This window comes from Macaca nemestrina, chromosome 10 (genome assembly GCF_043159975.1).
Source record: "Macaca nemestrina isolate mMacNem1 chromosome 10, mMacNem.hap1, whole genome shotgun sequence".
In the NCBI taxonomy this organism is placed as follows: Eukaryota; Metazoa; Chordata; class Mammalia; order Primates; family Cercopithecidae; genus Macaca; species Macaca nemestrina.
Genome location: NC_092134.1, coordinates 37,644,197 through 37,671,428, shown reverse-complemented (window position 1 = coordinate 37,671,428; position 27,232 = coordinate 37,644,197). Strand labels below are relative to the sequence as shown.

The window sequence follows — 27,232 nt, the reverse complement described above, 5'->3', positions numbered from 1 at the left end:
GTGAGCGGAGTGTGACGGGATCCCATCCATCTTGAACCGTCCGGGGTTGAGTAGTACAAGAAACTAACACGGAACTCCAGCTTCCAAAATTCTCTCCAGTGCCTACAGAGCCTCCCGGAGAGCTGTGATTGGGAATGTCAACGCAGATTTGATTAAATCTTAGATTTAAGAGATATGTGGAGTCAAGACAATAGGAAAGTGTACAAGTGAACACATTTCTTAGCCCGTTTCCCCACTGCCTGTGTGATTTATAAAAACGCAAATATAAAATATTTCCGTTCCAGCAGAGACGCCGCTTGCTCCTGCGGGCTGCCCCCCTCCACAGGCATCTCCAGCTGACTCTAGAGCTCAAGCTCCCCTTTAAACTTCACCCTGCGCAAGCGGATTTGCACTGGGAATGCCCGAGGCACCGGACGAAGCAGTCGGGTCTCGCCCCAGTCAACTCCCGCCAGGAGGGGCTCCAAGCCGAGACTCCAGCACGCCCGGCCCGAAGCTAGCTCGACACCCTCAGCTGAGTCGTCCGCCGTCCCAGCATTCCCTGCGACCTTACCATCGAGAGCCGCTTCCGGCGTGGTTGGTGTAGGCGGTGGAGAAGGAGCGGGCCCTCGCCGCTCTGTCTCATTCCCTCGCGCTCTCTCGGGCAACATGGCGGGTGTGGAAGAGGCAGCGGCCTCCGGGAGCCACCTGAATGGCGACCTGGATCCAGACGACAGGGAAGAAGGAGCTGCCTCTACGGCTGAGGAAGCAGCCAAGAAAAAAAGACGAAAGAAGAAGAAGAGCAAAGGGGCTTCTGCAGGTAAAGAGAGTTTTATGTTTTCCCAGTCCCCTCCGGGAATGGCTGAACGGTTTGGCTCAGGCCCGTTGAGGGGGCCGGGACGGGGCTCCGGAGCCCCAGACTAGACTGATTCTTAGGCCTGACAGAGTGGCAAAGCCGGGCTGTAGATTCCCAGTCTGAGAAGAGGCGTCGTCTCCTCCTGTGGGACTAGAGGGCTGGTGGGGGAGAAAAAAGTGCCTGAGGTTGGCGTGTGGTACCTCTGGGGTCGCTGGGCCTGAGCCCCTGTATTACCAGAACTCAGCTCCCACGCATATCGTGGCACGGTCTTGAGATTGTGCACAGAGCACAGCCCTACCATCTTTTGCACGATTTGGCCGCCGCCTCAAAAATCCAATTCTGACCCGTATTGCCGCGCCTTTGCTGGTTTGCTGGAGCAAGCTAGGACATATTTTCTTTGGGGGTGGGGGTGGGGTGGGCAAATAAAACGGAGAGCACACCTCCCCCCACCTCCCCCCACTATCCCGGTTCACGTTGAGGTGGTTGTTGCAGCCTGCACTTTTGGGGTGTGTGTACATCTGTGTATGCCCGCGCACTCGTGTCATTAATTGCAGAATTTGTGGTGGTGATAACGAATTTTCACCTACCTAATCCCATAGCATCGCCAACCTTTAGGGCCTTGAGACCTGAATTTAGATGCCACTTGCAGGCAGTGCAGATAGGATATTCTGTGGCTCAGAATGGAACTTCTCAGGTCTTAACCTCTAAATCCACTGGTAAGGCAAGGAGAACTGCTGAGAGTTTACAGTTGGATAATATGAGCTAGGAACTTAAATGTTTTCAGAAGTCTGTTTTTGCTGCACAAGTTCCTTCACCTTAAGAAAAATTATTTTTACTTGTTTCTAATTAAAATCCCCAGAGAAACAGAAAAATGGAGAAGTCGGAGGCGATTAAGATGGAATTGAGAGAGGTCAAAGAGAGCTAATCTTCATCTTTCTGAAATTTTGATTAGATGGGAATGGAAGGAGAGAGTTGTAGCATTGCTGGAACTCTTCCAGAGCAAAATTTATTACTCTGGTGGCTGTTCCTGGATTTCGAGTGAAATTCAAACACTGCTTTTCGTCTCGTAGGGTGTTCAGCTGACTGATCCTAATGTATTTTTTTTTTTTTTTTTTTTTTTTTGAGACGAAGTCTCGCTCTGTCGCCCAGGCTGGAGTGCAGTGGCCGGATCTCAGCTCACTGCAAGCTCCGCCTCCCGGGTTCACGCCATTCTTCTGCCTCAGCCTCCTGAGTAGCTGGGACCACAGGCGCCCGCCACCTCGCCCGGCTAGTTTTTTTTGTATTTTTTTAGTAGAGACGGGGTTTCACCGTATTAGCCAGGATGGTCTCGATCTCCTGACCTCGTGATCCGCCCGTCTCGGCCTCCCAAAGTGCTGGGATTACAGGCTTGAGCCACCGCGCCCGGCCCTAATGTATTTTTAACAGTTGTATTTCTTAATATGAATTCTCTCCAATAGCCAGAATGTCACTTCATTTCGTGCTACCTGATACTATTACTGTTAATACATGTAACATATTGCTCCTATAGGTAGGTTATAATCACTTCCAGAGCAGGGGCCTGGTCTTGTGCTTAGATATTTGAGCATTTTACTTTTTTAGTAATGGACTATCTTTGCCTATTTATTTTGACTTCACCCAGCCCATCGTGATATTCTTCTTCATGAAACCAGGCTGCTATTACCTATTTGGTATTTAAGTATTTGTTGAGTCTAATAGCTGACCACTATTACAAGTTAAACTACTTGAGGATAGAGACCAGTTCACACTTTTGTTTATCTTTTAGCTGCTAGTGTGTGTAATGGATATTTTGTTGAGTAAATTAATGAACGGATAGTACTGTGTACGTATGGAAGATTTTTGTCATTAAACGAATTCTGTTATGTTCACAATAATGTTTCTGTTTTTGTTTCCTGAGGAAAGGATTTGTAAGTTTTCCAAGATCATTAGAGCATATTCTGGTGGGAAAGTGTCTGTATTAGATTCGATTTCTGCTATTTTATTTTGATCAGCAGGGGAACAGGAACCTGATAAAGAATCAGGAGCCTCAGTGGATGAAGTAGCAAGACAGTTGGAAAGACAAGCATTGGAAGATAAAGAAAGAGATGAAGATGATGACGGTAAATGGTTAATTTGATCTTTGGTTAGAAAAGCTAGAAAATGTAGCTGGACGTGGTGGTTGACACCTGTAATCCCAGCACTTTGGGAGGTCGAGGTGGGCGGATTACCTGAGGTCAGTAGTTCAAGACCAGCCTGGCCAACATGGTGAAAATCCCGTCTCTTCTAAAAATACAAAAAAAAATTTAGCCAGGCGTGGTGACACACACCTGTAATCCCAGCTACTTGGGAAGCTGAGGGAGAATTGCTTGAGCCCGGGAGATGGAGGTTGCAGTGAGCTGAGATTGCACCACTGCACTCCAGCCTGGCCAACAGAGTGAGACTGTCTCAAAGAAAAAAAGAAAAGCTAGAAAATGTGATATTCCTTCATCAAAATTTACCCATGTAGTCTTTTCTCTATATCACTTGTTAGAGCCTCAGTTAATGTCACAGATTAAAAAGGAAAAGATGTTTATTAATAAGTCTTGAAAAAGTTTAGTGTGTTAATTAGCTGTTCAGATAGGATAGATCTCAAGTTTTAAAAATATACTTGGTAGAAGGCAAAGTAGTGAGTATTAGTAAGATTGAGGGATTATTTAACTAATAGTTATTGAAGAATTACTATGTACTAAATACTTTCCTAGGTTATATTCACATACATTCACATTTTAACCTCACAAAATCAAGCAAAGTAACCTACTTGTGCTTATATATTCATTTTGTTTTTTAGTAATGAACTATCTTTTCCTATTTATTTTGACTTTACCCAGCCTCTCATGGCTTTACCCAGCCATCTCATTTTACAGATAGGGAAGGGGTAGTTACATGATTTACCCAAAGTGACACAGCTACTATGCGTAGAATAGAGCCAGAATTTCAAACCTAGTGCCTGACTACACGTTTGTTCCTTTTACTCTCTCTCTGTCTCTTTTTTTTTTTTTTCTTTTTGAGACTTAGTCTCGCTCTGTCACACAGGCTGGAGCGCAGTGGTGTGATCTCAGATCACTGCAACCTCCCAGGCTCAACCTGCCTCATCCTCCCAAGTAGCTGGGATTACAGATGTCTGCCACCATGCCCAGCTAATTTTTTGTATCTTTAGCAGAAATGGGGTTTTACCATGTTAACCAGGTTGGTCTCGAACTCCTGATCTCAAGTAATCTGCCCACCTCGGCCTCCCAAAGTGGTGGGATTACAGGCCTAAGCCACTGTGTCCAGCCTGTTCCTTTTACTCTCTATACCAAAATTACCTGTTTTCATTTGCAAAGGATCATATAGGAGTGCACTAAGTTTTATTGTAAATTCCTTGACCCTAACTCCTTGTGGGTGTTTGGGTACAATAAAATTTTTTTTAAGACAGCAGCTGCTAATTGATGTTATCAGTAAAACAGTGGAGGAAGAGACAGGTAAGAAAACTTACTTTTTTCCACCCTCTTTTGGCAGAGGAAAAATGGGGCTTTTCCATTCTTTTTATTTGTAGTTGCCTACTGCTGAGAACATCTGCTCCACCTCAAGCACCACCAGCCTGGGGTTAGGTCTTTAACCGTTAGTTGGGGCTGTACTTTAATTATTATGTTAGGGTAATGTAGAGTAGTTGTTTTCCTTTAGAGTGATATGTTCTCTGCCTTCAAGAAGCTTATAGTGAACATTTGGTGGAAAAAAGTGCCAAGATTCAAGGGAATTATTAGCTTTTCCTCTTCCTTAAACCTCCATTCTACATTGGCTTATGCTTTAGATTATGAACTTATTTTGAGCTCTTCACAAGAAAATGTTTTGTAAATTCAAGGCAATATAATAGGTTGCTATAGACCCACTATGTATACAATATCATAATGCTTCCTGGGCCTATAAGGCTAGTTAAAAAATACTAACTGGGTGTGATGGTTTATGCCTGTAATCCAGACAAGCCTGGGCAACATAGGGATACCCCATTTCTAACCACCCCCCACCCCGCCCCCCCCCAAAAAAAAAATCACAGTGCTAATCTTGAAGTGTATCTTGTTCTGTTACATCTCTACAAAGTTGCCTGTCAGGTTGGAAATCTTCAATGTGTTAAAGAGGATTTTAGGAGTATTTGTAGTTATTTCAGTAATCAGAGTCAGTCTATACTACTTACCTGTTGTTAGGTCTTTGAGGGAATTGGAAGGTAGTGTTTCAAAGTCTTTCTCGTAATGGAAAACGAGACCAAGTGCATTAGCTCTTGCCTGTAATCCCAGCACTTTGGGAGGCCAAGGTGGGTGGATCACCTGAGGTCAGTAATTCAAGACCAGCCTTACCAACATGGTGAAACCCTGTCTCTACTAAAAATACAAAAATTAGCCGGGTGTGGTGGTGGGTGCCTGTAATCCCAGCTAGTCGGGAGGCTGAGGCGGGAGAATCGCTTGAACCTGGGAGGTGGAGGTTGCTGCCAGTGGAGATTGCGCCATTGTACTTCAGCCTGGGCAACAAGAGTGAAACTATGTCTCAAAAAATAAGAAAAAAAGAAAACTAAGGATATGGTAGACAGACAAAACCTAGAGGTGAGAGGGTATTTGGGTACCTGTAATAAAATTTATTGAAATTTGGTGGTATAATTGTGGGCTGAATGCTGAAGGAAGGCTCATTGGAAGGAATAAAACTGGAGTAAAACCAAATAAAAAACTATTTTGGGTTGGGGTAATGTTAAGAAAGCATTTGAAGCATTGTGATAATACAAGCTTGCCATATGAGGTGATTGACTGAGGGAGCCTTGGAGGTTTTTTGTTTTGTTTTGTTTTTTGAGACGGAGTGTTGCTCTGTTGCCCAGGCTGGAGTGCAGTGGCGTGATCTCGACTCACTGCAAGCTCCGCCTCCCGGGTTCACCCCATTCTCCTACCTCAGCCTCCCGAGTAGCTGGGACTACAGGCGCCTGCCACCACGCCCGGCTAATTTTTTGTATTTTTAGTAGAGATGGGGTTTCACCATGTTAGCCAGGATGGATGGTCTTGGTCTCCTGACCTCGTGATCCGCCCACCTCAGCCTCGCAAAGTGCTGGGATTACAGGCGAGAGCCACCGCGCCCAGCCACCTTGGAGGATTTTTAAGAAATGTTATGAGCCAAGCACAGTGGCTGGTGCCTATAATCCCAGCTACTTGGGAGGCTGGGATGGGAGGATCTTTGAGTATGGGGGCTTCAATGTGCTACGAAAACACCTGTGACTGGCCACGGCACTCCAACCTGGGTAACATAGTGAGACCCTGTCTCTTAACAAAAAAGAATGTTATGAAATAATAATTTAGGCTTTATTGATATACAGGGTTGTTTAGGAGAAGGAAGTGTGTAGGAAAGGCAAGGAGGAGATCATTTTGGAGGCCTCTTAGAAATAGCCCAGGCATATGGTAATGAAGATGTAAACTGGTAGTCATAAATAGGCATGGAGAGGATGGATCCATTGAACCGTACTGTGGAAGCAGAATTCAAAAGACTTGGAGACTTGCATTCTGGGAGCAGGAGTAAGGTATTAGTGGACTCTGGGAGTTTGAGCTTGGATGGCAGAATGTTGGTGCTGTTGGCTGAAATAGTGAAGTTGGGAAAGAGCCAGTTAGACATTTGGGGAGAGAGTTGCAGGCAGAGGGTACTAAGTTTAATTTTAGATGTGCTGAATTGGAAACTGGGGTATTGGTATAAAAAGTTGACCCTGTGGGCATCTGACAATGTGCTGGAGGTAATTCATTCAATACATTTTGAGTCCGGCTCATTAACATATAATTTCCCTAAAATAATAGTCACTTTTTTTTTTTTTAGTTTTGAGATAGAGTCTCACTCTGTTGTCCAGGCTGCAGTGCAGTAGCACAATCTCAGCTCACTGCAACCTCTGCCTTCTGGGTTCCAGCAATTCTCTTGCCTCAGCCTCCCAAGTAGCTGGGATTACAGGTGCTCGCCACCAGTCCCGGCTAATTTTTGTATTTTTAGTAGAGACAGGGTTTCACCATGTTGGCCAGGCAGGTCTCGAGCTCCTGGCCTCAAGTGATCCACCCGCCTCAGCCTCCCAAAGTGCTGTGATAACAGCACTTTGTCACCCTTTTTAAGTGTATAGTTTGGCGAGTTTTGACAAAGTATGCAGTTGTGTAACTACTACCACAACCTAAAATACAGACCATTTCCATGTAACATTTCCATCTCCAGAAAAAAGTTGTGTCTCTTGTAGTTGGTTTTCTTGCACTATACCTAGCCCTTGGCAATCACTGATACGTTTTCTGATCCTAGTTTTGGACTTTCCTGGAGTATCCTATAAATGGAATTATTTGGTATGTAGTTTTTTGTGTTTGGCTTGTTTTACATAGCATAGTACTTTTGACAGTCATTGAGTTGTGCATATATCAATAGCACATTCGTTTTTATTGCTGAGTGGTATTCCTGATATGTTTACCCTTTTACATTGAACAATATTTGGGGTGTTTACAGTTTTGGTCTATTGTGAATGAAGTTACTATGAACATTTGCATATGAGTCTATGTGTAGATATGTTTTCATTTCTCTTGGGTAATTAGGACTGGGTTGCCTGTCATGGTAAGTATGTGTTTAAACTCATAAGAAGCTGTCTGGTTTCCAAAGTGGCTGTGCTGTTTTGCATTCCTCTCAGCAGTGGCTGAGAGTTTCAGGTTGTTTGTATCCTTGTAAGGACTTGGTATGTGTCTGTTTTAAAATTTTAGTCTTTGTTAACGGGTATGTAGTGCTTTGTCATTGTGGTTTTAATTTGCACTTCCCTAATGATACTGAGCATCTTTTCATGTTTTTATTTGCTCTTTCCTTTATCTTTGGTAAAGTGTTTGTTCACGTCTTTTGTCCATGTTTTATTGGGTTATTTGTCATCCTATTGAATTGTAATAGTTCATTGTATATTCTGGATGCAAGTTCTTTATCAGATAATATGTTTTACAGATATTTCTATGGGATGGCTGTTCACCTGGTTAATGGTATTGCTTATAGGACAGTTTTAATTTTCTATTTTTTAAATTTATGGGTAGTGCTTTTTGTGTCCTGTCTAAAAAGTTAAGTCATTGCTGTCTCTAAGGTCACAAAGATGTTCTGCGTTCTCTCCAAGAAGTTTTACAAATTTTTAGCTGGTACGTTTAGGTCTATGGTTCATTTAGAGTTAATGTTTCTAGATAGTGCAAGGCAAAGCTTAAAAGCTTGAGACTTTTTTTTTTTTTTTTTTTTGTAGTATGGATTTCCAGTTGTCATTCAACAGATATGAATTGATTTGGGCATAGTAGTAATACAAATAAACATACACAGCCTCTGCTGGCTGGGCCTGGTGGCTCATGCCTGTAATCTCAGCACTTTGGGAGGCTGAAATGCGATTCGAGACCAGTCTGGGCAACTTAGTGAGACCTTGTCTCTGCAAAAGATTAAAAAACATGAGCCGGGTATAGTGGTGCGTGCCTGTAGTCTCAGCTATTCAGGAGGCTGAGGTGGGAGGATTTCCTGAGTCTGGGAGATTGAGGCTGCAGTGGGCTGTGATCCTGCCACTGCACTCCAGCTTGGGCAATAGAGGGAGACCCTGTCACAGAAAAACAAAAAAAAACAACCATCTCTGCTTATGAAGAATATGCTGGGATACTATGAAGAAAAGACATGTAAAAGCACAAATTGCAACATGGTATAATGGTTGGAACTATAAACATGTACAGATTAATATTCAGATCCTGGCTCTTCTGCCGTCCTGGCACAAAGGTCTATAAATGGTGGCTGTTTTTCTGTACTGAATACAGACATTGGACATTAAATAAGGTAATTAGCCTCAAAAGGATGGAAGTATCCACGAAGGACCTTTTTGTTCCATTTTAAAGATGAAGAAACCAGGGTAGAGAGAGACTAAATAACTTGCCTAAGGTCACACAGATGGAAAGATTTTTTTAGTGTGTGTTTAATATTGGTTATGTATCTTGAAGTGTTTGTTTTAGGTTGTGCTACATACACTAGTATAGTGCTACATACACTAGTCACAACCTAAAACAAATACTTCAAGATACATAACCAATTTTAGTCTGGAAAAAACTATTGTTTCTCTAGAACAGAAACTATCTTTATTTTTCTGTCCCTATTGCCTGGCACTTAAGAACCCAACAAACACTTAATAGAATGAAGAAGGTTACTGTTAACATTATAGTGCATGATATGTGAATTATATTATAATTTTTTTTTTTTTTTTTTTTTTTTGGTGCTTTTTGTTAGGTTTTTGGATCTAAAAATCCATAATGAGTAAGTCAGCAATATTTGTGTTTTGGGTTTATTGTTGTTAGGTTACAAGATTTCCCTCCCGTCACCCAGGCTGGCATGCAGTGGCTGGGTCGCAGCTCACTGCAGCCTTGACTTCCCTGGCTCAGGTGATCCTCCCACATCTCAGCTTTTCAAGTAGCTGGGACTATGGGTGCATACCACCACACCTGGATAATTTTTTTGTACTTTAGTAGAGACAGGGTTTCACCATGTTGTCCAGACTGGTCTCAAACTCCTGGGCTCAAGTGATCCACCTACCTCAGCCTCCCAAAGTGCTAGGATTACAGGTGTGAACCCCTGTACCTAATCTAATATTTGTATTTCTGCTGTTCTCTTCTGCTTGCTAGGTTTCTGATAATTTCATAAGATTGAACATAAGAAATTGTGATTTTGAGGCTGGGTATGGTGACTCATGCCTATAATCCCAGGACTTGGGAGGCCAAGGCTGGCGAATCACTTGAGGTCAGGAGTTCAAGACCAGCCTGATCAACATGGCAAAACTCCATCTCTACTAAAAAAATACAAAAAACTAGCCAGGCATGGTGGCATGTACCTGTAATCCCAGATACTTGGGAGGCTGAGACACGAGAATCACTCAAACCTGGGAGGCGGAGGTTGCAGTGAGCTGAGATTGTGCCATTGCACTCCAGCCTGGGCAACAGAGCTACACCCTGTCTCAAAAAAAAAAAAAAAAGAAAAGAAAAGAAAAGAAATGGCAATTTTGTAAGTCAAAAATGGTCAAGTATTGGCATTTTCATATAGTTCAACCCGCGTAAGTCCTAGATCACGTTACCTCCCACTTGCTAAACTATTGCTTCCTGTTTCTAAATTTTTTTAGAGATGGAGTCTCACTGTGTTGCCCAAGCTGGATTCCAACTCCTGGGCTCAAGTGATCCTCCCACCTCAGCTTCCCTAGCAGCTAGGACTATAGGCATGTGCCACCACACCTGGCAGCTGCTTCCTATGTCTTATTTCAGTGAAAGAATAAATGTAAACAAGATAAAATAAACTAATGTTTATTCATTTATTGAATAGAACAAATACTTGTCTTCTTGTACTTTCTTTGCCCTTCTGCTTATGAGGTTTAAATGAACACATACTTGAATTGTCTTTTCTTAGATGGAGATGGCGATGGAGATGGAGCAACTGGAAAGAAGAAGAAAAAGAAGAAGAAGAAGAGAGGACGTTAGTGTCTTAAGTTAATGTTAATTGATATATTAGAAGTAGTTATTCGGCCGGGCGCGGTGGCTCACACCTGTAATCCCAGCTACTCGGGAGGCTGAGGCAGGAGAATCGCTGGAACCCAAGAGGCGGAGGTTGCAGTAAGCTGAGATCATGCCACTGCGCTGCAGCCTGAGCAACAGAGTGAGACTCTGTCTCAAAAAAAAAAAAAGAAGTGGTTATTCACTGACAGGTTTGAAGAGTAGGTTTGAAGTTTCTTAAGGTCCTAAGATATGTTAGGGAAATAAACTTAGGCTTAATAGAAGCAGAATTTAGTGAAACTAGTAATTATTTAGAAAATAACTGGTTTGACAATCCTGTATTTTCTTTACCTATTAACTCAGCTAAGGGATATCAATATGAATTGGTTGCATTTTACTGCAAGTTAGGGATGAGTTTCTAAAAGTTTTGTGATTTAAAACTTGCATAATTTAAAGAAAAATTCTGTCAAGAATGGCCAAAGTGGTGCCACTGTGGTGATAGGGTAAATGTTGTTTGTAATTTACCTTCCAGTTTTTAAATTATGAGATTCTTGATGAGTATTTAATGAGGAGTCCCATTATTTAAAATGTGTGCGTATGGTGAGACTTTATTATTAACAATAATTTTTATATTGTACTATCAGATTTGTATAAAATATCCTACTTGTTTTGAGTTTCTGTAAGTGCCACAACCAAACATCATCAGGGCCTGAAAATACATTAGGGAGACTAAAGGGAGATTTCATAGTGTTGAGGAAGAAAGGTTGGGTTGAGAATGACAACATGTAAGTTTTAATCTTGGATGCCATTTGGGCTGTTGTAGACCACTGAATGTCTGGTTATGCCTTCCTTTAAAATTTTTCAGGCTAAAATTTTATGAATCAGAATGTTGATGGTGATTCCCCTGGTCTCCAGGTGGAGGTGGGATAGCCTTCTTTGCGTTCAGGCATCCAGCATTACTAGATCCTTCTACTCTAAGAAGAGGATGTCAACTATTCTTGTAGCCTGTGAGTGCCCATGAGTCTGTATTTGATGAGCACAGGATAATTGCATTCCAGGAATCTTCCAGGGGCTGTAATGTCCGATTCTTTTCATTAAAAAAAATTATTAAAAGTTTGGCTATGAGAAATAGTATTACCTGAGAATGAATTAAGAGATACCTATTTCTTAAAAAAAAAAAAAAAAAGAGATACTTATTTCTCCAAATACTCTAAAATTGCACCCTTCTGAAGGCAGACCAGCAGGTAGGAGTGTTGTTAGAAGACTGTTTTATATTTGCCCTTGATAGAATTCTTCTGACAGATGTTTAAGTATGATGCCATTAACCTTTGTTGTGCTTCCTCTGAGGATGTTGCTGAATGTACTGTTTGTTATATTTCTTTATGATGTACTCCTTTTTTTTTTCTGCTTAGTATCAAGGATAATTGTGTTTTTTTCTGAGTATCAGTCTGTTTCATCTCAGAACCACTGTGGCCTGTGCAAATAATATATATATATTTTTTAATGTTGGCTACTAAAGGGCTTAGAGCCAAATTTGTGGTTTTTATATTGGCCTCATTTCAGGTACTATTTTATGTTCTTGTTTTGGTTTTTACTAATTTACTTTGAATGTCTCTTATTTGTTTATTTTTTATATCCTGGTAGACTTCTTGAATCATTTCTGGAACAAGCCAAATAGTATAATCATGGGCAGTTCACTGCCCTCATTTTCCTCATCTATAGAGTGGGAAAATTATAAATGATAGTTAATGATAACTATAGTACAGGTTATTACAGATAATTCATAGTTTTATATAATGACTTGGATGTAATACATTATAATTTTCAAAGGTTATCCAGGATTTCATCTGATTGTTCATTTTGTAGATGAAGAAACTGAGGATTCGTACTATTTAGCCATTTGTTCAAGTCACAGCTAATAAGTGGTAAAGACTAGACTTTAACTTTGATATTCTGATTACAAATTGTATATTTTTTCTCTAATGATCTTTTTAAGTCCCTTACCATGTAATTTATGCACAACATAAAAGGCATCTTTATCAGATTTGTAGATGAGATAAAGTTGGAGTGATAAAATACTTGGACAAAAATCAAGATTTCAGAAAACCAGAATTGATTATGTATGCTCTTAACTTTTATACCTAATATACTCTTGAAATAATAGTTTTTCTTATTTTGTTAATATATATTAGGTTTATATTTTCATTTTATTGCTATAGGACTTCTTATTACTTTGGTTTGTACTTGTGAAAGCCAACCTCTCTATGCTATTCCATCTCTAGTATAGTGAATGAAGATGAAAACATTAGAAGTGTGCGTTTTGCCAAGGCACGTACTGTTTAAATTCATAGTGGAGTTCTGAGGAGTTAAAAATTTCTTTTTCCCAAGCAGCAATAAATCAGTGAGGAGGTGGCCAGCGTGAAGTATCTTCTGCTTTTAACTGTGACAGCAAGGAGGAGGTTCCTTAAAATCAGAACATATAACCACCATTAGGAACTGAGAAAACTCTAATAAGTGCTTAATTTTATTTTTAACTACAGAAGTTAATGCTTTATTTGTATCTCACAGCAAAAGTTCAAACAGACCCTCCCTCAGTTCCAATATGTGACCTGTATCCTAATGGTGTATTTCCCAAAGGACAAGAATGCGAATACCCACCCACACAAGATGGGTAAGGATCATCAAATCACTTCCAGTTTAATTTTTGACAGTTATAGCTTAGCAATAAAGCAGATTTGACATTTCTCAGAACTTTGCTCCACTACTTTAATAAATGCTTATAAATTTGTCATAAAGAAGATACAGTAGAAGCCCTCTTACCCAAAATGATTGGGACCAATAGCAGGTTATTGGTCATTTAAAAAGTGTATTAAACTGAGGATCACAAAATAAAAATTCTTGTAGATAAAGGTTAACTTAAATTTGTTTTTCACCTCTCTTGAAATTTGGATGTGGATTAGTACTTTCCCCCCCTCATATGTATTCATAATGCGTTATCTACAATTCCATTTGGGGTTTCTGAGTGACACAAGGGTTGATGTCTACTATATCTTTACTTTTTTTCCCTGAAACCTTTTGATAGTTCTTACCTACACTTAATTTGACAGAAGTATTTTTTGATGACTTACCCTTATTGAGATTTATCAGGGTAGTTTTCATGGAAGCAGTTTTTTTAATATTATTATTATTTTTTTTTGAGGCGGAGTTTCACTGTTGTTGCCCAGGCTGGAGTGCAGTGCTGGGATCTTGGCTCACTGCAACATCTGCCTCTTGGGTTCAAGCGATTCTCCTGCTCCAGCCTCGCCTGGCTAATGTTATATTTTTAGTAGAGACGGAGTTCCTCCATGTTGGTCAGGCTGGTCTTGAACTCCCAACCTCAGGTGATCCGCCTGCCTTGGCCTCCCCTAAGTGCTGGGATTACAGGGGTGAGCCACCGCGCCCAGTCAATATAACATTATTAAATCACATCATTACCATAACAAGTACAGATGACTTAAACAGTCTTGGGAACAAATTCACCTTATTCTTCAAGGTGTTCTGTAAGGATACATTTCACATGGTTAGCAGAAGTGGCATTATGCAGACATATTGAAAGCATGGAAGCTGGGACCAAACTATCTGCATTTGAATCCCAGTTCTAATGTTTATTAGCTTTGTGACTTGGGCAAGTAATTATCACATCTGTGCTTTTATTTCCTCATCCATAAAATGGGTACTCTGCGGGGTCATGGTGAGGAATGATACATATGCGTAGCACTTGGAAGAGTAGATGCGTAGTAAACATAAAGCAAGCTAGTTCCTGTTATTTAGAGTAATAACCTGTCACCCACAGTATTTATAATACCGTGGACATTGATCAGTATGTTTTACAGAGGGAATTAAGAGTATTGTTTAATCCAGTGGTTGCAGTCATTGGTTAAGAAAGCTTCTACTGTAGCTCTTGTTTTCTTGGCCTATAAAGACACCATTATTTTTTTTTAAACGTAAAAAAGAAAAGAAGAAAGAACATACTGTTGTTACATTACCACCTGCTCCCTCATTTCCAGTTATGAATGTTCTTAGGGAATAAGTCTGTGAAATTCTGGAATTATATGGCATGGGCTTCTTTTCTTTGAATTTGAAATCATCAGTTGTCCCTATCTTAAAAGCACCTATTTTTAAAATGTCACAGATACAGATAATTTTACATTAATAAATTCTTATAGTACACATGATATGATCACATTTATTTTTAAATACAATCTCTTAATTTTTTTTTTTTTTTTTGCTTGTTCCCTCTTCTTTTCCTTCCTTCCAGACCCATGTTAACCACCTAGCAGGTAGCCTTCCATATTTTTTTCTATGCTCATATATGTATACATCTGTCTATGTAAGGGAATGTTTGATCATTGTTTGTTTTACAAAAATGGAATCATAGGCACACTTTCCTTCATCTTTTCTCATTCAGGGCTAACCCTTGGAAGTTCCTCCAAGTCAGTTAGAATAGTTATATTATTATCTTGAATGGCTTCATAATATTCCATGGTGTGAGTGTACCGCACTTTATTCCACCATTCTCTAGCTGATGGCCATTGCTTTTGTCTGCAATAATATTGCCACTATAAACCATTCTGCAGTAAACCTCCTTAGGTAAATAGGTAGCTGGATATGTAGTGTATTTTTCTCTCTCTCTCATGTACTGGTAGTTATATTCTGAAATAATTTTTTAGGAGTGAGATTGATTAATCAAAGAATATATTAATAATTTCCAGTTCTTATACTACTAGTGATTTCGTGCATCTTTTGATCGTTGGCTTTGTTTATGATATCTTTTGCTCTTCCAGAAGTTTTAAATGTTTAAATGCATTATATGTCCATGTTTAATACTTCCGAGTTCCCAGTAGTCTCTTAGATTTTCTTGAACACCTATTTTGTGTTTTATGACATCTTTAATCTGTAATTTTTTGTGTAAGGTTGGGAACACTAATTTTATTTTTCTTTCCAGTGCAGAGTCAGTTTATTGTTTATTAAATAATCCCTCCTACTGAATTGAATGACTGCCTTTGTCACATGCTGTATTCCCATGTATGTAATGGAATCAGTTTCTGGATTATTTACTCTGCTCCACTGATCTGTTTCTTATGCTAACACCATTTTAATTTGATATCCCAAACAATTCTTTTTAATACCTAGCTACTCTCAGTCATGTAGTCTTACACACACACACACACACACACACACAAATGTCCTTGTTAGAATTCTCATCAGAATTGCATTTATATTTATGTATTAGTTTCTGAAAATTGACAGTTTTATCACCTTGTCTTATCCAATGTCATGGAATGTTTTTGATACTTTTTTTCACTTAATTCAATTTTTTTTTCCAGGTAGGTTCTAGCCCTTTTTAAATTTATTCTTAAGTGTTTTATGGTTTTTGTTAGTGATGTGAATTAAATATTTTAATCCCATTTCTGTTTCTCTAGAGTGGAGGAAAGCCATTGATTTCTTATACTTGTTAACAGATTGTTAATACTTTTTTTTTTTTTTTTTTTTTTGAGACGGAGTCTCGCTGTGTCTCCCAGGCTGGAGTGCAGTGGCGTGATCTCGGCTCACTGCAAGCTCCGCCTCCCGGGTTCACGCCGTTCTCCCGCCTCAGCCTCCCAAGTAGCTGAGACTACAGGCGCCTGCCACCACGCCCGGCTAGTTTTTTGTATTTTTAGTAGAGACGGGGTTTCACCATGTTAGCCAGGATAGTCTCGATCTCCTGACCTCGTGATCCACCCACCTCGGCCTCCCAAAGTGCTGGGATTACAGGCTTGAGCCACCGCGCCCGGCCTGTTAATACTTTTAACAATGTGAATATTGTGGAACATTTGAAGTGGTATTTAATACATAAAAAAATGAGATTTTTGTAAACCTCAAAAACTTCCTTTTCCTTACTCTCAGCTTCTATTGAAGTTAAATAAGAATAACTTCTGTTTTTGAAATAATAAGGGAAGGTATTAATTACATGTTACAATACTTTTCAAAGTAATTGTCTTAAATATTGCAGTATTGTATGTTATCCTGGAGAAATACAGAATAGGTATAAGATAGTATGGTGTGTTTGCTTTTTAATAAAACTCAATACTTTTTACATTCATATAACCAGTTTTGACTATTTGCAAATAGATCAGATTCAGTATTCTTACAGATTTGATATAGTTTGTATCTTTCCTTCATTGTTTTATTAATAAACTTTTATTGGAAAGTGAATGAATTATCACAAATAACTCACCTTTGAAACTACTCTAGGTTAAGTGTATTTTCAAAAACTTCTTATTTTGTACAAAATTAATTGGGCGTGGTGGTGCATGCCTGTAATCCCAGCTAATTGGAAGGCTGAGGCAGGAGAATCTGTTGAACCTGGGAGGAGGAGGAGGTTGTGGTGTGCTGAGATCACACCATTGTACTCCAGCCTGGGCAACAAGAGCGAAACTCTCTCAGAAAAAACTCAAAAAACTTCTTATTTTGAAATAATTTTATACTTCCAGAAAAGCTACAAGCATAGTACAAAGAATTCCCAGATACCTTTCACCTAGATTTCCTTTGTTTTGCCACATTGTTTTGTTCTTCTCTATCTCAGTGAAATATAACAAGTATGCATATTGCCATATACAAATAACATTCCATTTTCTCCTTGGAAGACAGATATAAGGCAAATGTGAAAAATGCTAAACTGGTGAGTCTGTATATATATAGTTTTTTTTCTTTTTTTGTTTTGTTTTGAGACAAGGTCTCACTCTGTCAGCCAAACTGGAATACAGTGGTGTGATCATAGCCCACTGTAGCCTGGAACTTCTGGGCTCAAGCAATCCTCCTGCATTGGCCTTCCAAAGTGTTCGGATTACAGGCGTGTGCCACCACACCCGGCATAGTATTTTTTTTTCTGGGCCATTTGAGATCAGACTGCATTTTTGGCTGTAATACTAGGTAATGTACATACAGTATCCTTTTCAGGGTGTTATATCTAGAGACATACAATGTCAATTTGTTCCTTATTGGTGATGTTTGATTTTTACCGTTTGTTTAAAGTATTAGCCAGTTTCTCAAGTGTATTGTTACTAATTTTTTCCTCTTGTAATTATTAACTTGTGGGTAGTTGTTTTGAGTGTATCCACACAACTGTTGTGAACTCTTCTCACACATAGCTTGAAACCTTTTTTTTTTGAGATGGAGTGTTGCTGTATTGTCCAGGCTGGTTTACAATTTCTAGGCTCAAGTTATCCTCCCATCTTACCCTCCCAAGTAGTTTTGAAACAAATTTTTAATAGTTATAGTAATGTTTGTTTACTTTCTAAAACCAAGATCCACTTGAGGTTCTCATTGCATATGGTTAGAGGCCTCACCTTTTTCTCTTTTCTCTTCAGTGCCCCATCTCTTTGAAGCAATCAGGCAGTTGTAGAACGTCTCATGTTGTGGGATTTCTCCGATTGTTTCCTTGTGGGATGTTGAACTTTTTTCTCTATTTCTGTGTTTTCTGTAAACTGGAATTAGGTGTTAATGGGCTTAGATTAGATTTAGGTTAAACATTTTTGACAGAGGTATAAAATAAGTGATTATGATCTTCACATTGTACCATATTCTGCTATATTAGATGTAATGTCAGGCTATCCCACTGTTTTATTGTGTTTTACCTCTTGATTAATGTGACGGCCAACTCTTTTTTTTTTTTCCCCTTTGAAGGTACTTTTTGCTTTTTGCAGTTTCCAAGTAATCTGTGGGGCTACTTTGGTATCATTTGGGGTATCTATCTTCCTTCCTTTTCTTCCTATTTAGTTTATGCAAACTTGAGAAGAAAGGAATATCCTTTTCGTAACAACTTTTCACTTAATTCTTTTAATATCCATTGATGATCCTTGCTTTTATGGGTTATTTCATTGGTAACGGCAAAATGGTGGATTTTTAATACTTTCATTCCTTCTACATTTATTAGGTGATATTATTCTGTAAGAATTTTCTCTATCAACTGGGAATCAACTATAGTTCCTTCTTGTAGTCAGAGTTAAAATGTGCTTTATTTCTTACCCTTTAAGTACCAGTTTTTAAAGGAAGGACTTTATGTGATATACGCATACATTTTAATTGTTACTATTATTTTTTTGAGACAGGGCCTCATTCTGTCGCCCAGGCCGGAGTGCAGTGGTGCAGTCTTGGCTCACTGCAACCTCTGCCTCCCAGGCTCAAACAGTTCTTGTGCCTGAGCCTCCCGAGTGGCTGGGACTACAGGCGTGCACTGTCATGCCTGGGTAACTTTTTGTATTTTTAGTAGAAACAGGGTTTTGCTTTGTTGCCCAGACTGGTCTCGAACTCTTGAGCTCATGCAGTCTGCCCCCCTTGGCCTCCCAAAGTGCTAGGATACAGGTGTGAACGACCACGCCCGGCCATTACTGTTTTTTGAGATAGGGTCTCATTCTGTCACCCAGGCTGGAGTGCAGTGGTGAGATCATAGCTCAGTACAGCCTTGACCTCTGGGGCTCAAGTGATCCTCCCACCCCATCTCCCAAGTAACTGGAATTACAGGCATGTACCACCTCGCCTGGCTAAAATTGTTTTTTCTTTTTGTAGAAATGGAGTCTTGCTATGTTGCTCAGGCTGGCCTTGAACTTCTGGGCTCAAACAGTCCTCCTGCCTCAGCCTACCAAACGGCTGGGATTTTAGGCATGAGCCACTGCACCTGGCCTATTGTGTGTGTGTGTGTTTATGTGTATATGTGTATATACACACACACATATGTGTGTATATATATGTGTGTATGTATATATTTTGGTAGAGACAGGGTCTCACTGTGTCACCCTCGATTGTCTCGAACTGTTGTCCTCAAGCAATCCTCCCACTTTGGCCTCCCAAACTGTTGGTATTATAGGAGTAAGTCACTGTGCCTGGCTTTAATTGCTATACTTTTGTTTAATTGACTGAACAAAATAAGATCAAATGTAGGAAAATAATATTCTTAGTAAAGGTGTGAGGCAGATTTAAAAAATTTTTTTAGTCCACTTAGAAGGAATTTTTGGGGAGTCTGGAATTATAGACCCTGACACTAGGTTTCTTGTATTGTTAATAACTTTCTATTTGAACTCGAGACTTTGAGCAAAAGAATTTCTTTAATTCCGTTTCTTTTTTCTTTATTATTTATTTTTATTTTTTATTTTATGTTTTTAAAGACAGGGTCTTGGTCTGTTGTCCAGGCTGGGGTATAGTGGTGCAATCATAGCTCACTGTGTCCTTGAACTTCTGGGCTCAAGTGATCCTCCTGCCTCAGACTCCTGAGTAGCTGGGATTACAGGGATAAGCCCAATGCCCAGCTAATTTTTTTTTTTGGTAGAGACGGAGTCAGGTTGGTCTTAAACTACTAGCCTCAAGTGATCCTCCCACCTTGGCCAGGGTCTGTAGTTTAGGGCAGAGTTGAGTGAACTTTTTCTTCGAAAGGCATGTAGTAAATATTTTAGGCCTTGAGTGTTACTTAGCTTTGCCATTATAGCATGAAAATAGCTGTAGACAGTACATAAATGAGTGGGCACATGTTGCAATAAAATTTTATTTACAAAACAGCAGAGGAGGCAAATAGCAGTACCTTGAAGTTATCACTTTTACACTTGTGTAATTTATACTTGGTGATCACTAAGTTGCAAACTGCATATTCAGTATTTAAGAAAGTGTGAAAGTTGTTTAGATTTTTTAAAAATATATCGTTTTAAAGCAGTTCATGTTTTTCCTACTTACAGGGAGTCATGGATCTCATTCCCAGATACTGAATAAAAAATTCTATCAGATGGGGTGACTCACGCCTATAATCCGAGCCTCTCAGGAGGCTGAGGCAGGAGGATCACTTCAGGGCAGGAGTTCGAGATCAGCCTGGACAAAATAGCAACCCCATTTCTTTAAATAAAAAGTTTTTTAAAATTAGCTGGGTGTGGTGGTATGCACCTGTATACTCCTAGCTGCTTGGGAAGCTGAGGCAGGAAGAACCTAGGAGTTTGAGGATGTAGTGAGCTATGATCACATCACTGCATCTGCGTGGGTGACAGAGTAAGACCCTTGTCTCTTAAAAAAGAAGTTTGTTAGCACTGGCAGTTTTAAAATGTGAGCCATGTCTTTCAAGGAAGAATACCTCTTATATATACAATTAGAAAAACCCAGCACACGCATGTAATACGTGTTTTGAGGAAGTATATGCAGATTTCCAAGTCAGTTTCTTCGGTTATTAGTTACCCTGTTGGCAAAATTAAATGCAAATTGTTGTTGTGCTCCTTTGAAGTCTCTAAAGTATATAAGACCTCAAGTGGAAGGATGACTCCTACCTACTCTGATTCTAGGACTCTTCAGACTTTTCTGATTCTTTTGTTATCTTTTTGTGTTGTCAGGGTGTTAGTTCCTCTGACTGAATGAAATCTCACAGGAGGATTTTTTTCCTCCCTTAGAGTCTTAAAATGGTTTTAGTTTCATTTGGGTTGGTTGCAATACTTCTTTTTGTATTTCAGAAACTTTGTTGACATAAACTGAATATGTAATGTATTTTTATTTGAACTGTCTTATTACTTAGTATAGTTGTATCTCCCTCAGCTTTTATGCTTGTTCTGCTGTTTTATGACTAATAGTATGCTATGCCCACTCAAGGCGAACAGCTGCTTGGAGAACTACAAGTGAAGAAAAGAAAGCATTAGATCAGGCAAGTGAAGAGATTTGGAATGATTTTCGAGAAGCCGCAGAAGCACATCGACAAGTTAGAAAATACGTAATGAGCTGGATCAAGCCTGGGATGACAATGATAGAAATCTGGTAAAAGGAATATTTTTTTGTAAGAACATGATAAAAACATGTTTATAAGTACAAACTCTCCAATTATAATGTTTGGCTTTCATTACCACTTTGCTAAATCTTTAAGTAAAGGTTATAGAAATGTCTTCTAGATTATTTTAGTGTCACTATGAGAAAACCATGAAGAGGAGTAACATTGGCACCTCAGCCACCCTATTTTGTGCGCAGTCATTACTGATTATTTTCTGTCTGGAAATGTTATTTTGCTATCTAATAATTCATACTAAGAAATAAAAAAGTATTGGAGCAATTGCCCAAACACAGAACATGATGATAATACAGTAACAAAACCAAGTAATTATTTCTCTAGTTTTTCCTTTTGATAAATGATTAGTATAACATGTAATTCTCTGATTCCTATAATTTAAAAAATATACAACATGAACAAATAAGATCAGCATTTAAATTGGTCTAAGTTATACTCTTATTTTCTAGTAAATTTAGTTAAAAGTGGAGTGTGTTTTCTCTGTTTCTAACAGAATCAAATTCCTTGTCTTCTAAAGATAAGCTATTTTCATAGCATCAGAGAACTGTTATTTATTTATATTCAGAAAGTGCTCAGATCATTCTCAGAAAGTAAGGTTTTTGGTAAACTTTCTGGACTTGATGAACTGTATGGTATTAATATATAAAAGTAAGAATGTAAAAGTAAACAAGTTCCTTTTGCTTTTTTGTTTTAGTGAAAAGTTGGAAGACTGTTCACGCAAGTTAATAAAAGAGAATGGATTAAATGCAGGCTTGGCATTTCCTACTGGATGTTCTCTCAATAATTGTGCTGCCCATTATACTCCCAATGCCGGTGACACAACAGTATTGCAGTATGATGACATCTGTAAAATAGACTTTGGAACACATATAAGTGGTAAATTCTTGCAGAAAATTCCTACCCCAGCCTGCTCCTGAAAAGCTAGTTTTTGTCTCTGTTAAATGGAGTGATAAATACTGAACTCCCAAATTTTGTTTTTGCTTCCTCCCTTCATTAGTAAAGGTGTGTTGAGGCAGATTAAAAAAAAATTTAGTGCACTTACAAGGAGAGAGAGGCAGTTGTGAGATTTACTTGAAAGCATACTACTAAGTGGAATAAAATGAAAACTGTTGGGTAGTTAAGGTTTATTACCTTTTGTATCAAGGCATGAAAGACATTATCCTATCTTCAGGTCATTGTTTCATACCTCTTTTATTCAAATAATAACATTTATTCAGAATATTTAAGTTTATCAGCCTTTATATACATGTTTGCTTTTTTGAATTCTCTCCAAAACCCGATTAGGTAAGCACTTTGTTATCTTTCTTACAAGTGAGAAAGCAAGCTTAGAATAAATACTTACCTAAGGTTTCATTACCTTGGAAAAGTAATACTATATTCAGAGCCCTGTATACTTTCTCTGCCCTGCGTTGCTATTTCTCATTTCCCTAGTCTTTTCTTGTATTTGTTTTGTTTCTGTTTATATGTTTGTGTAACTGCCAGGGTGAGCACTGAACTGGTGCTGTCTTGGAGTAATATATACTAACCCTGTAATTCTTTCTATTCTGAATCCTTTATATACTTCTACATTTTGTCTCTTTGATTATGAATGATCTGTGGGTATTTGGAGTGCAGCCTTCATTTGAGCCTTCATTCTATTTTTATGTTAAACTAGCAAGATTAATAGATTAAATGCTGTAAAGTAGATAAATTGACTAGCTGATAAGTAAAATTAAAAGGAATTTTCTCTTTCAGGTAGGATTATTGACTGTGCTTTTACTGTCACTTTTAATCCCAAATATGATACATTATTAAAAGCTGTAAAAGATGCTACTAACACTGGAATAAAGGTATGTGAACTTTTATTAAAGCACCATTTCATTCCAAGTATTTTGAGCACTTTAAGGTCTTTTAAACACTTAACAGCATTTAAGCACTTTTAAGGCCTGTTTAAGGTCTTTGGGTAATTAAGACAAATAAAACTGATCCATTGCCCTTATGGTTTTAAGCGGGTAATTGTATGATTGTGTACCAAAGGTTGTTCTTTGTTTGTTTTTTTGTTTGTTACCCTTGAACTTTGCTAAAATTTATTAAAACAGAGTTTGGATCTATTTTTGCCTGTCAGTTGGCAGTGGTTTTTTTGTGGTTCTTTTTTAGAGCAATTTTAGGTTCATAGCAAAATTGAGCAGAAAATACAGAGATTTCCCACCCCTCCCCAACTTCCTCCATTGTCAGCATCCCCACCACATAGGTGTATTTGTTAAAACCATTTGAACCAACATTGACCACATCACAATTATTCAAAGTTCATAGTTTACATTAGGGTTCATTCTTAGTAATATACATTCTAAGGGGTTTGACAAATATAAATGCATCTACCATTATAGTATCATACAGAGTATTTTCTTTTTTCTTTTTTCTTTTTTTTTTTTTTTTTTTGAGACGGAGTGTCTCTCTGTCGCCCAGGCTGGAGTGCAGTGGCACGATCTCAGATCACTGCAAGCTCTGCCTCCCAAGTTCAAGCGATTCTCGTGCCTTAGCCTCCTGAGTAGGTGGGACTATAGGCACCCGCCACCATGCCCGGCTAATTTTTTGTATTTTTAGTGGAGACGGTGTTTCACTGTGTTAGACAGGATGGTCTCGATCTCCTGACCTCATGATCTGCCCGCCTCGGCCTCCCAAAGTGCTGGGATTACAGGTGTGAGCCACTGCGCCCGGCCCATACAGAGTGTTTCATAGCCACCAAAATCCTCTGTGCTCAACTGATTCATCCCTCTCTGTCCACCAAGCTCTGGTACAGCCCAGGTTTTCCCCACTCACCCAATTTTTTTTTTTTTTTTTTTATTGGAGGAAAGTGCAGTTAAAATAGACATTACAGAAAATTTACCATATTAACTTTTTTTTTTTTTTTTTTGAGATGGGTCTTACTCTGTTGCCCAGGCTGGAGTACAGTGGCACAGTCTCGGCCCACTGCAACTTCTGCCTTCCGGGCTCAAGTGATACTCCTGCCTCAGCCTCCCAAGTAGCTGGGATTACAGGCACACACCACCACGCATGGCTAATTTTTTATTTCTAGTGGAGATGGGGTTTCACCATGTTGGCGAGGCTGGTCTCGAACTCCTGACCTCAAGTAATCTGCCCACCTTGGCCTCCCAAAGTGCTGGGATTACAGGCATGAGCCACTGCGCCCAACCATGTTTAAGTATATTGTTCATTAGTATTAAGTACATTCATAATATTGTGCAGCCATCATCACCATTCAGCTCTGTTTACTCTTCATGTTGTAAAACTGAAACTCTATACTCATTAAACAGTAACTCCCAATTTCCTCTTCTCCCCGTATGCTGGCAACCACCATTCTACTATATATGATTTTGACTAGCAAGTACCTCATATAGTATTTGTTATTTTGTGACTGGTTTATTTCACTCAGCACAATATACTCAAGGTTCACCTATGTTGTAGCATATGTCAGAATTTACTTAAGGCTAAATAATCTATTGTGTGTATATACCGCATTTTTCTTCATCTATTCATCCAGTGATGGACACTTGGATTGCTCCCATGTTTTAGCTATTGTGAATATTGCTGCTATGAATATGGGTGTACAGATACCTCTTCAAGGTCTGTTTTCAGTTCTTGGGTATATACCCAGAAGTGGATTTAGGAATCATCTGGTAATTATATCTTTTTAAACTTTCTGAGTATCTTCTCTACTGCTTTCCACGGTGGCTGTACCATTTTCATTCTCACCAACAGTACACAAGGAAGGGTTCCAATTTTTCTATTTCCTCGTCAACACTTATTATTTTCTGGGTAGTTTTTTTGTTTGTTTGTTTTTTAAATATCTTTGGAGAAATGTCTATTCAAGTTTTTTGCCCATTTTTATTTATTTATTTTTTAATTAAAAAAAAAAAAACCCAGTGCAGTGGCTCACGCCTGTAATCTCAGCACTTTGGGAGGCCAAGGTGGGTGGATCATGAGGTCAGGAAATCGAGACCATCCTGGCTAACACAGTGAAACCCCGTCTCTACTAAAAATACAAAAAAAAAAAAAAAAAAAAAAAATAGCCGGGTGTGGTGGTGGGCACCTGTAGTCCCAGCTACTCGGGAGGCCAAGGCAGGAGAATGGCGTGAACCCAGGAGGTGGAACTTGCAGTGAGCCAAGATCGCGCCACTGCACCCCAGCCTGGGCGACAGAGCGAGACTCCATCTCAAAAAAAAGGTTCAAATTGGGGGTCTTGCTGTGTTGCACAGGAGCATCTTGAATTCCTGGGCTCAAGCTATCCCCTCACCTCGGCCTCCCAAAGTGCTGGGATTGCAGGCATGAGCCACCATGCCCAGCTCTTTGCCAAAATTTTTTAATTGATTCGTTTGTTGTTGAGTTTTAGGAATTCTGTATAGATTCTGGATGTTAGTCCTGTATCAGATATAGTATTTGAAGATATTTTTTCTCATTTCGTAGGTTACCTTTTTACTCCAGATACTGTGTTTTGAAGCATAAAATGTTTTCATGAAGCCCAGTTTGTCTATTTTTTCTTTTGTTGCTTGTGCCTTAGGTGTCATATCCAGTAAATCATTGCTAAATCTAATGTCATGAAGCGTTTACTCCGTTTCCTTTTAAGGTATTTATAGTTTCAGGTCTTCAACTTAGGTCTTTGATCCATTTTGAGTTAATTTTTTTTATGGTGTTAAGTAAGAGTCCACATTCATTCTTTTGCATGTGAATGTCCAGTTTTCCCAGCACCATTTGTTAAGACTGTTCTCTTGCTTTTGAATGGTCTTGACACCCTTGTCAAAGCTCATCTGGGCCAGGCACAGTGCATCATGCCTATAATCTCAGCCCTTTTGAAGGCTGAGGTGGGAGGATCGTTTGATCTCAGTAGTTGAAGTCCAGCCTGGGCAAGATAGCAAGACCCCATCTCTACCAAAAATTAAAAAAATTAGTCAGGTGTGATGGTGCGCCCTTGTGGTCCCAGCTACTCAGGAGGCTCTGGTGGGAGGATCTCGTGAGCCCCGGGAGGTTGAGGCCTCAGTGAGACAAGATTACGCCACTACATTCCAGCCTAGGTGACAAAGCAAGACCTTGTCCAAAAAAAAAAAAAAATCATTTGTCTTTGTAAGTGAGGTTTATTTCTGGACTCTTCATTTGGTTTATATGTCTGTCTTTATGCCAGTACCACACTGGGTTTTTTTGGTTTGGTTTGGTTTTGGTTTTGAGACAGGGTCTTGCTTTGTTACCCAAGCTGGAGCACAGTGGCGTGATGTTGGCTTGCTGCATCCTGTACCTCCTGGGTTTAAGCAGTTCTCCTACTTCATCCTCATAAGTAGTTGGGACTACAGGCTCGTGCCACCATACCCATCAATTTTATTTGTTTTTTATAGAGACAAGCTCAGGTTGGTCTTGAACTCCTGGCCTCAAGCAGTCCTCCTGCCTCAGCCTCCCAGAGTGCTGGGATTACAGGCATGAACTATTGGCACCTGACGTCCGCACTGTTTTGATTACTGTAGCTTTGTTGTAAGTCTTGAAATTGAGAAGTGTAAATTCTCCATCTTTGTTCTTTTTCAAAATTGTTTGGCTATCTAGGATGTCTTGGGATTCCATATAAATTTAGCATTTTTTTTTTCCTGCAAAAACCACCAAATGGATTTTGATAGGGATTGTGTTGAATGTGTAGATGGCTTCAGATGGTATTGACATTTTAACGATATTAAGTTTTCTAATTCATAGACCTGAGATGTTATGTTAATCCATTTTCACACTGCTATAAAGAAATACCTGAGACTGGGTAATTCATAAAGGAAAGAAGTTTAATTATCCACAGTTCCACCTGACTGAGGAGGCCTCAGGAAACTTAGAATCATGGCAGAAGGCAAAGGGAAAGCAAGGACCTTCTTCACATGGCAGCAGGAGAGAGAACTACAAGCAGGGGAAATGCCAGACGCTTATAAAACTATCAGGTCTCATGAGAACTTCCTATCATGAGAACAACATGGGGGAACCACCCCCATGATCCTGTCACCTCCCTCTCTCAGCATGTGGGGATTACAATTTGAGATGAGATTT

At 39.3% G+C, this 27,232-nt stretch overlaps 1 protein-coding gene across 2 annotated transcripts in view; it reads left to right on the top strand.

Annotated features, from left to right (window-relative positions):
* Positions 1-570: 570 nt before the first annotated feature.
* Positions 571-27,232, top strand: part of LOC105483675 (methionyl aminopeptidase 2) — a 41,659-nt gene continuing 14,997 nt past the window's right edge. The window contains exons 1-7 of one of the 2 annotated variants that reach the window (XM_011744653.3): positions 571-796; positions 2,845-2,949; positions 10,283-10,348; positions 12,934-13,036; positions 21,001-21,162; positions 21,882-22,063; positions 22,922-23,016. In XM_011744653.3, the coding sequence (XP_011742955.1) occupies positions 646-796; positions 2,845-2,949; positions 10,283-10,348; positions 12,934-13,036; positions 21,001-21,162; positions 21,882-22,063; positions 22,922-23,016 (864 nt within the window). In that variant the 5' untranslated portion in view covers positions 571-645. Of the gene's footprint in view, positions 797-2,841; positions 2,950-10,282; positions 10,349-12,933; positions 13,037-21,000; positions 21,163-21,881; positions 22,064-22,921; positions 23,017-27,232 lie in introns of both variants that reach the window. The other variant, XM_011744652.2, reaches the window with a different exon arrangement.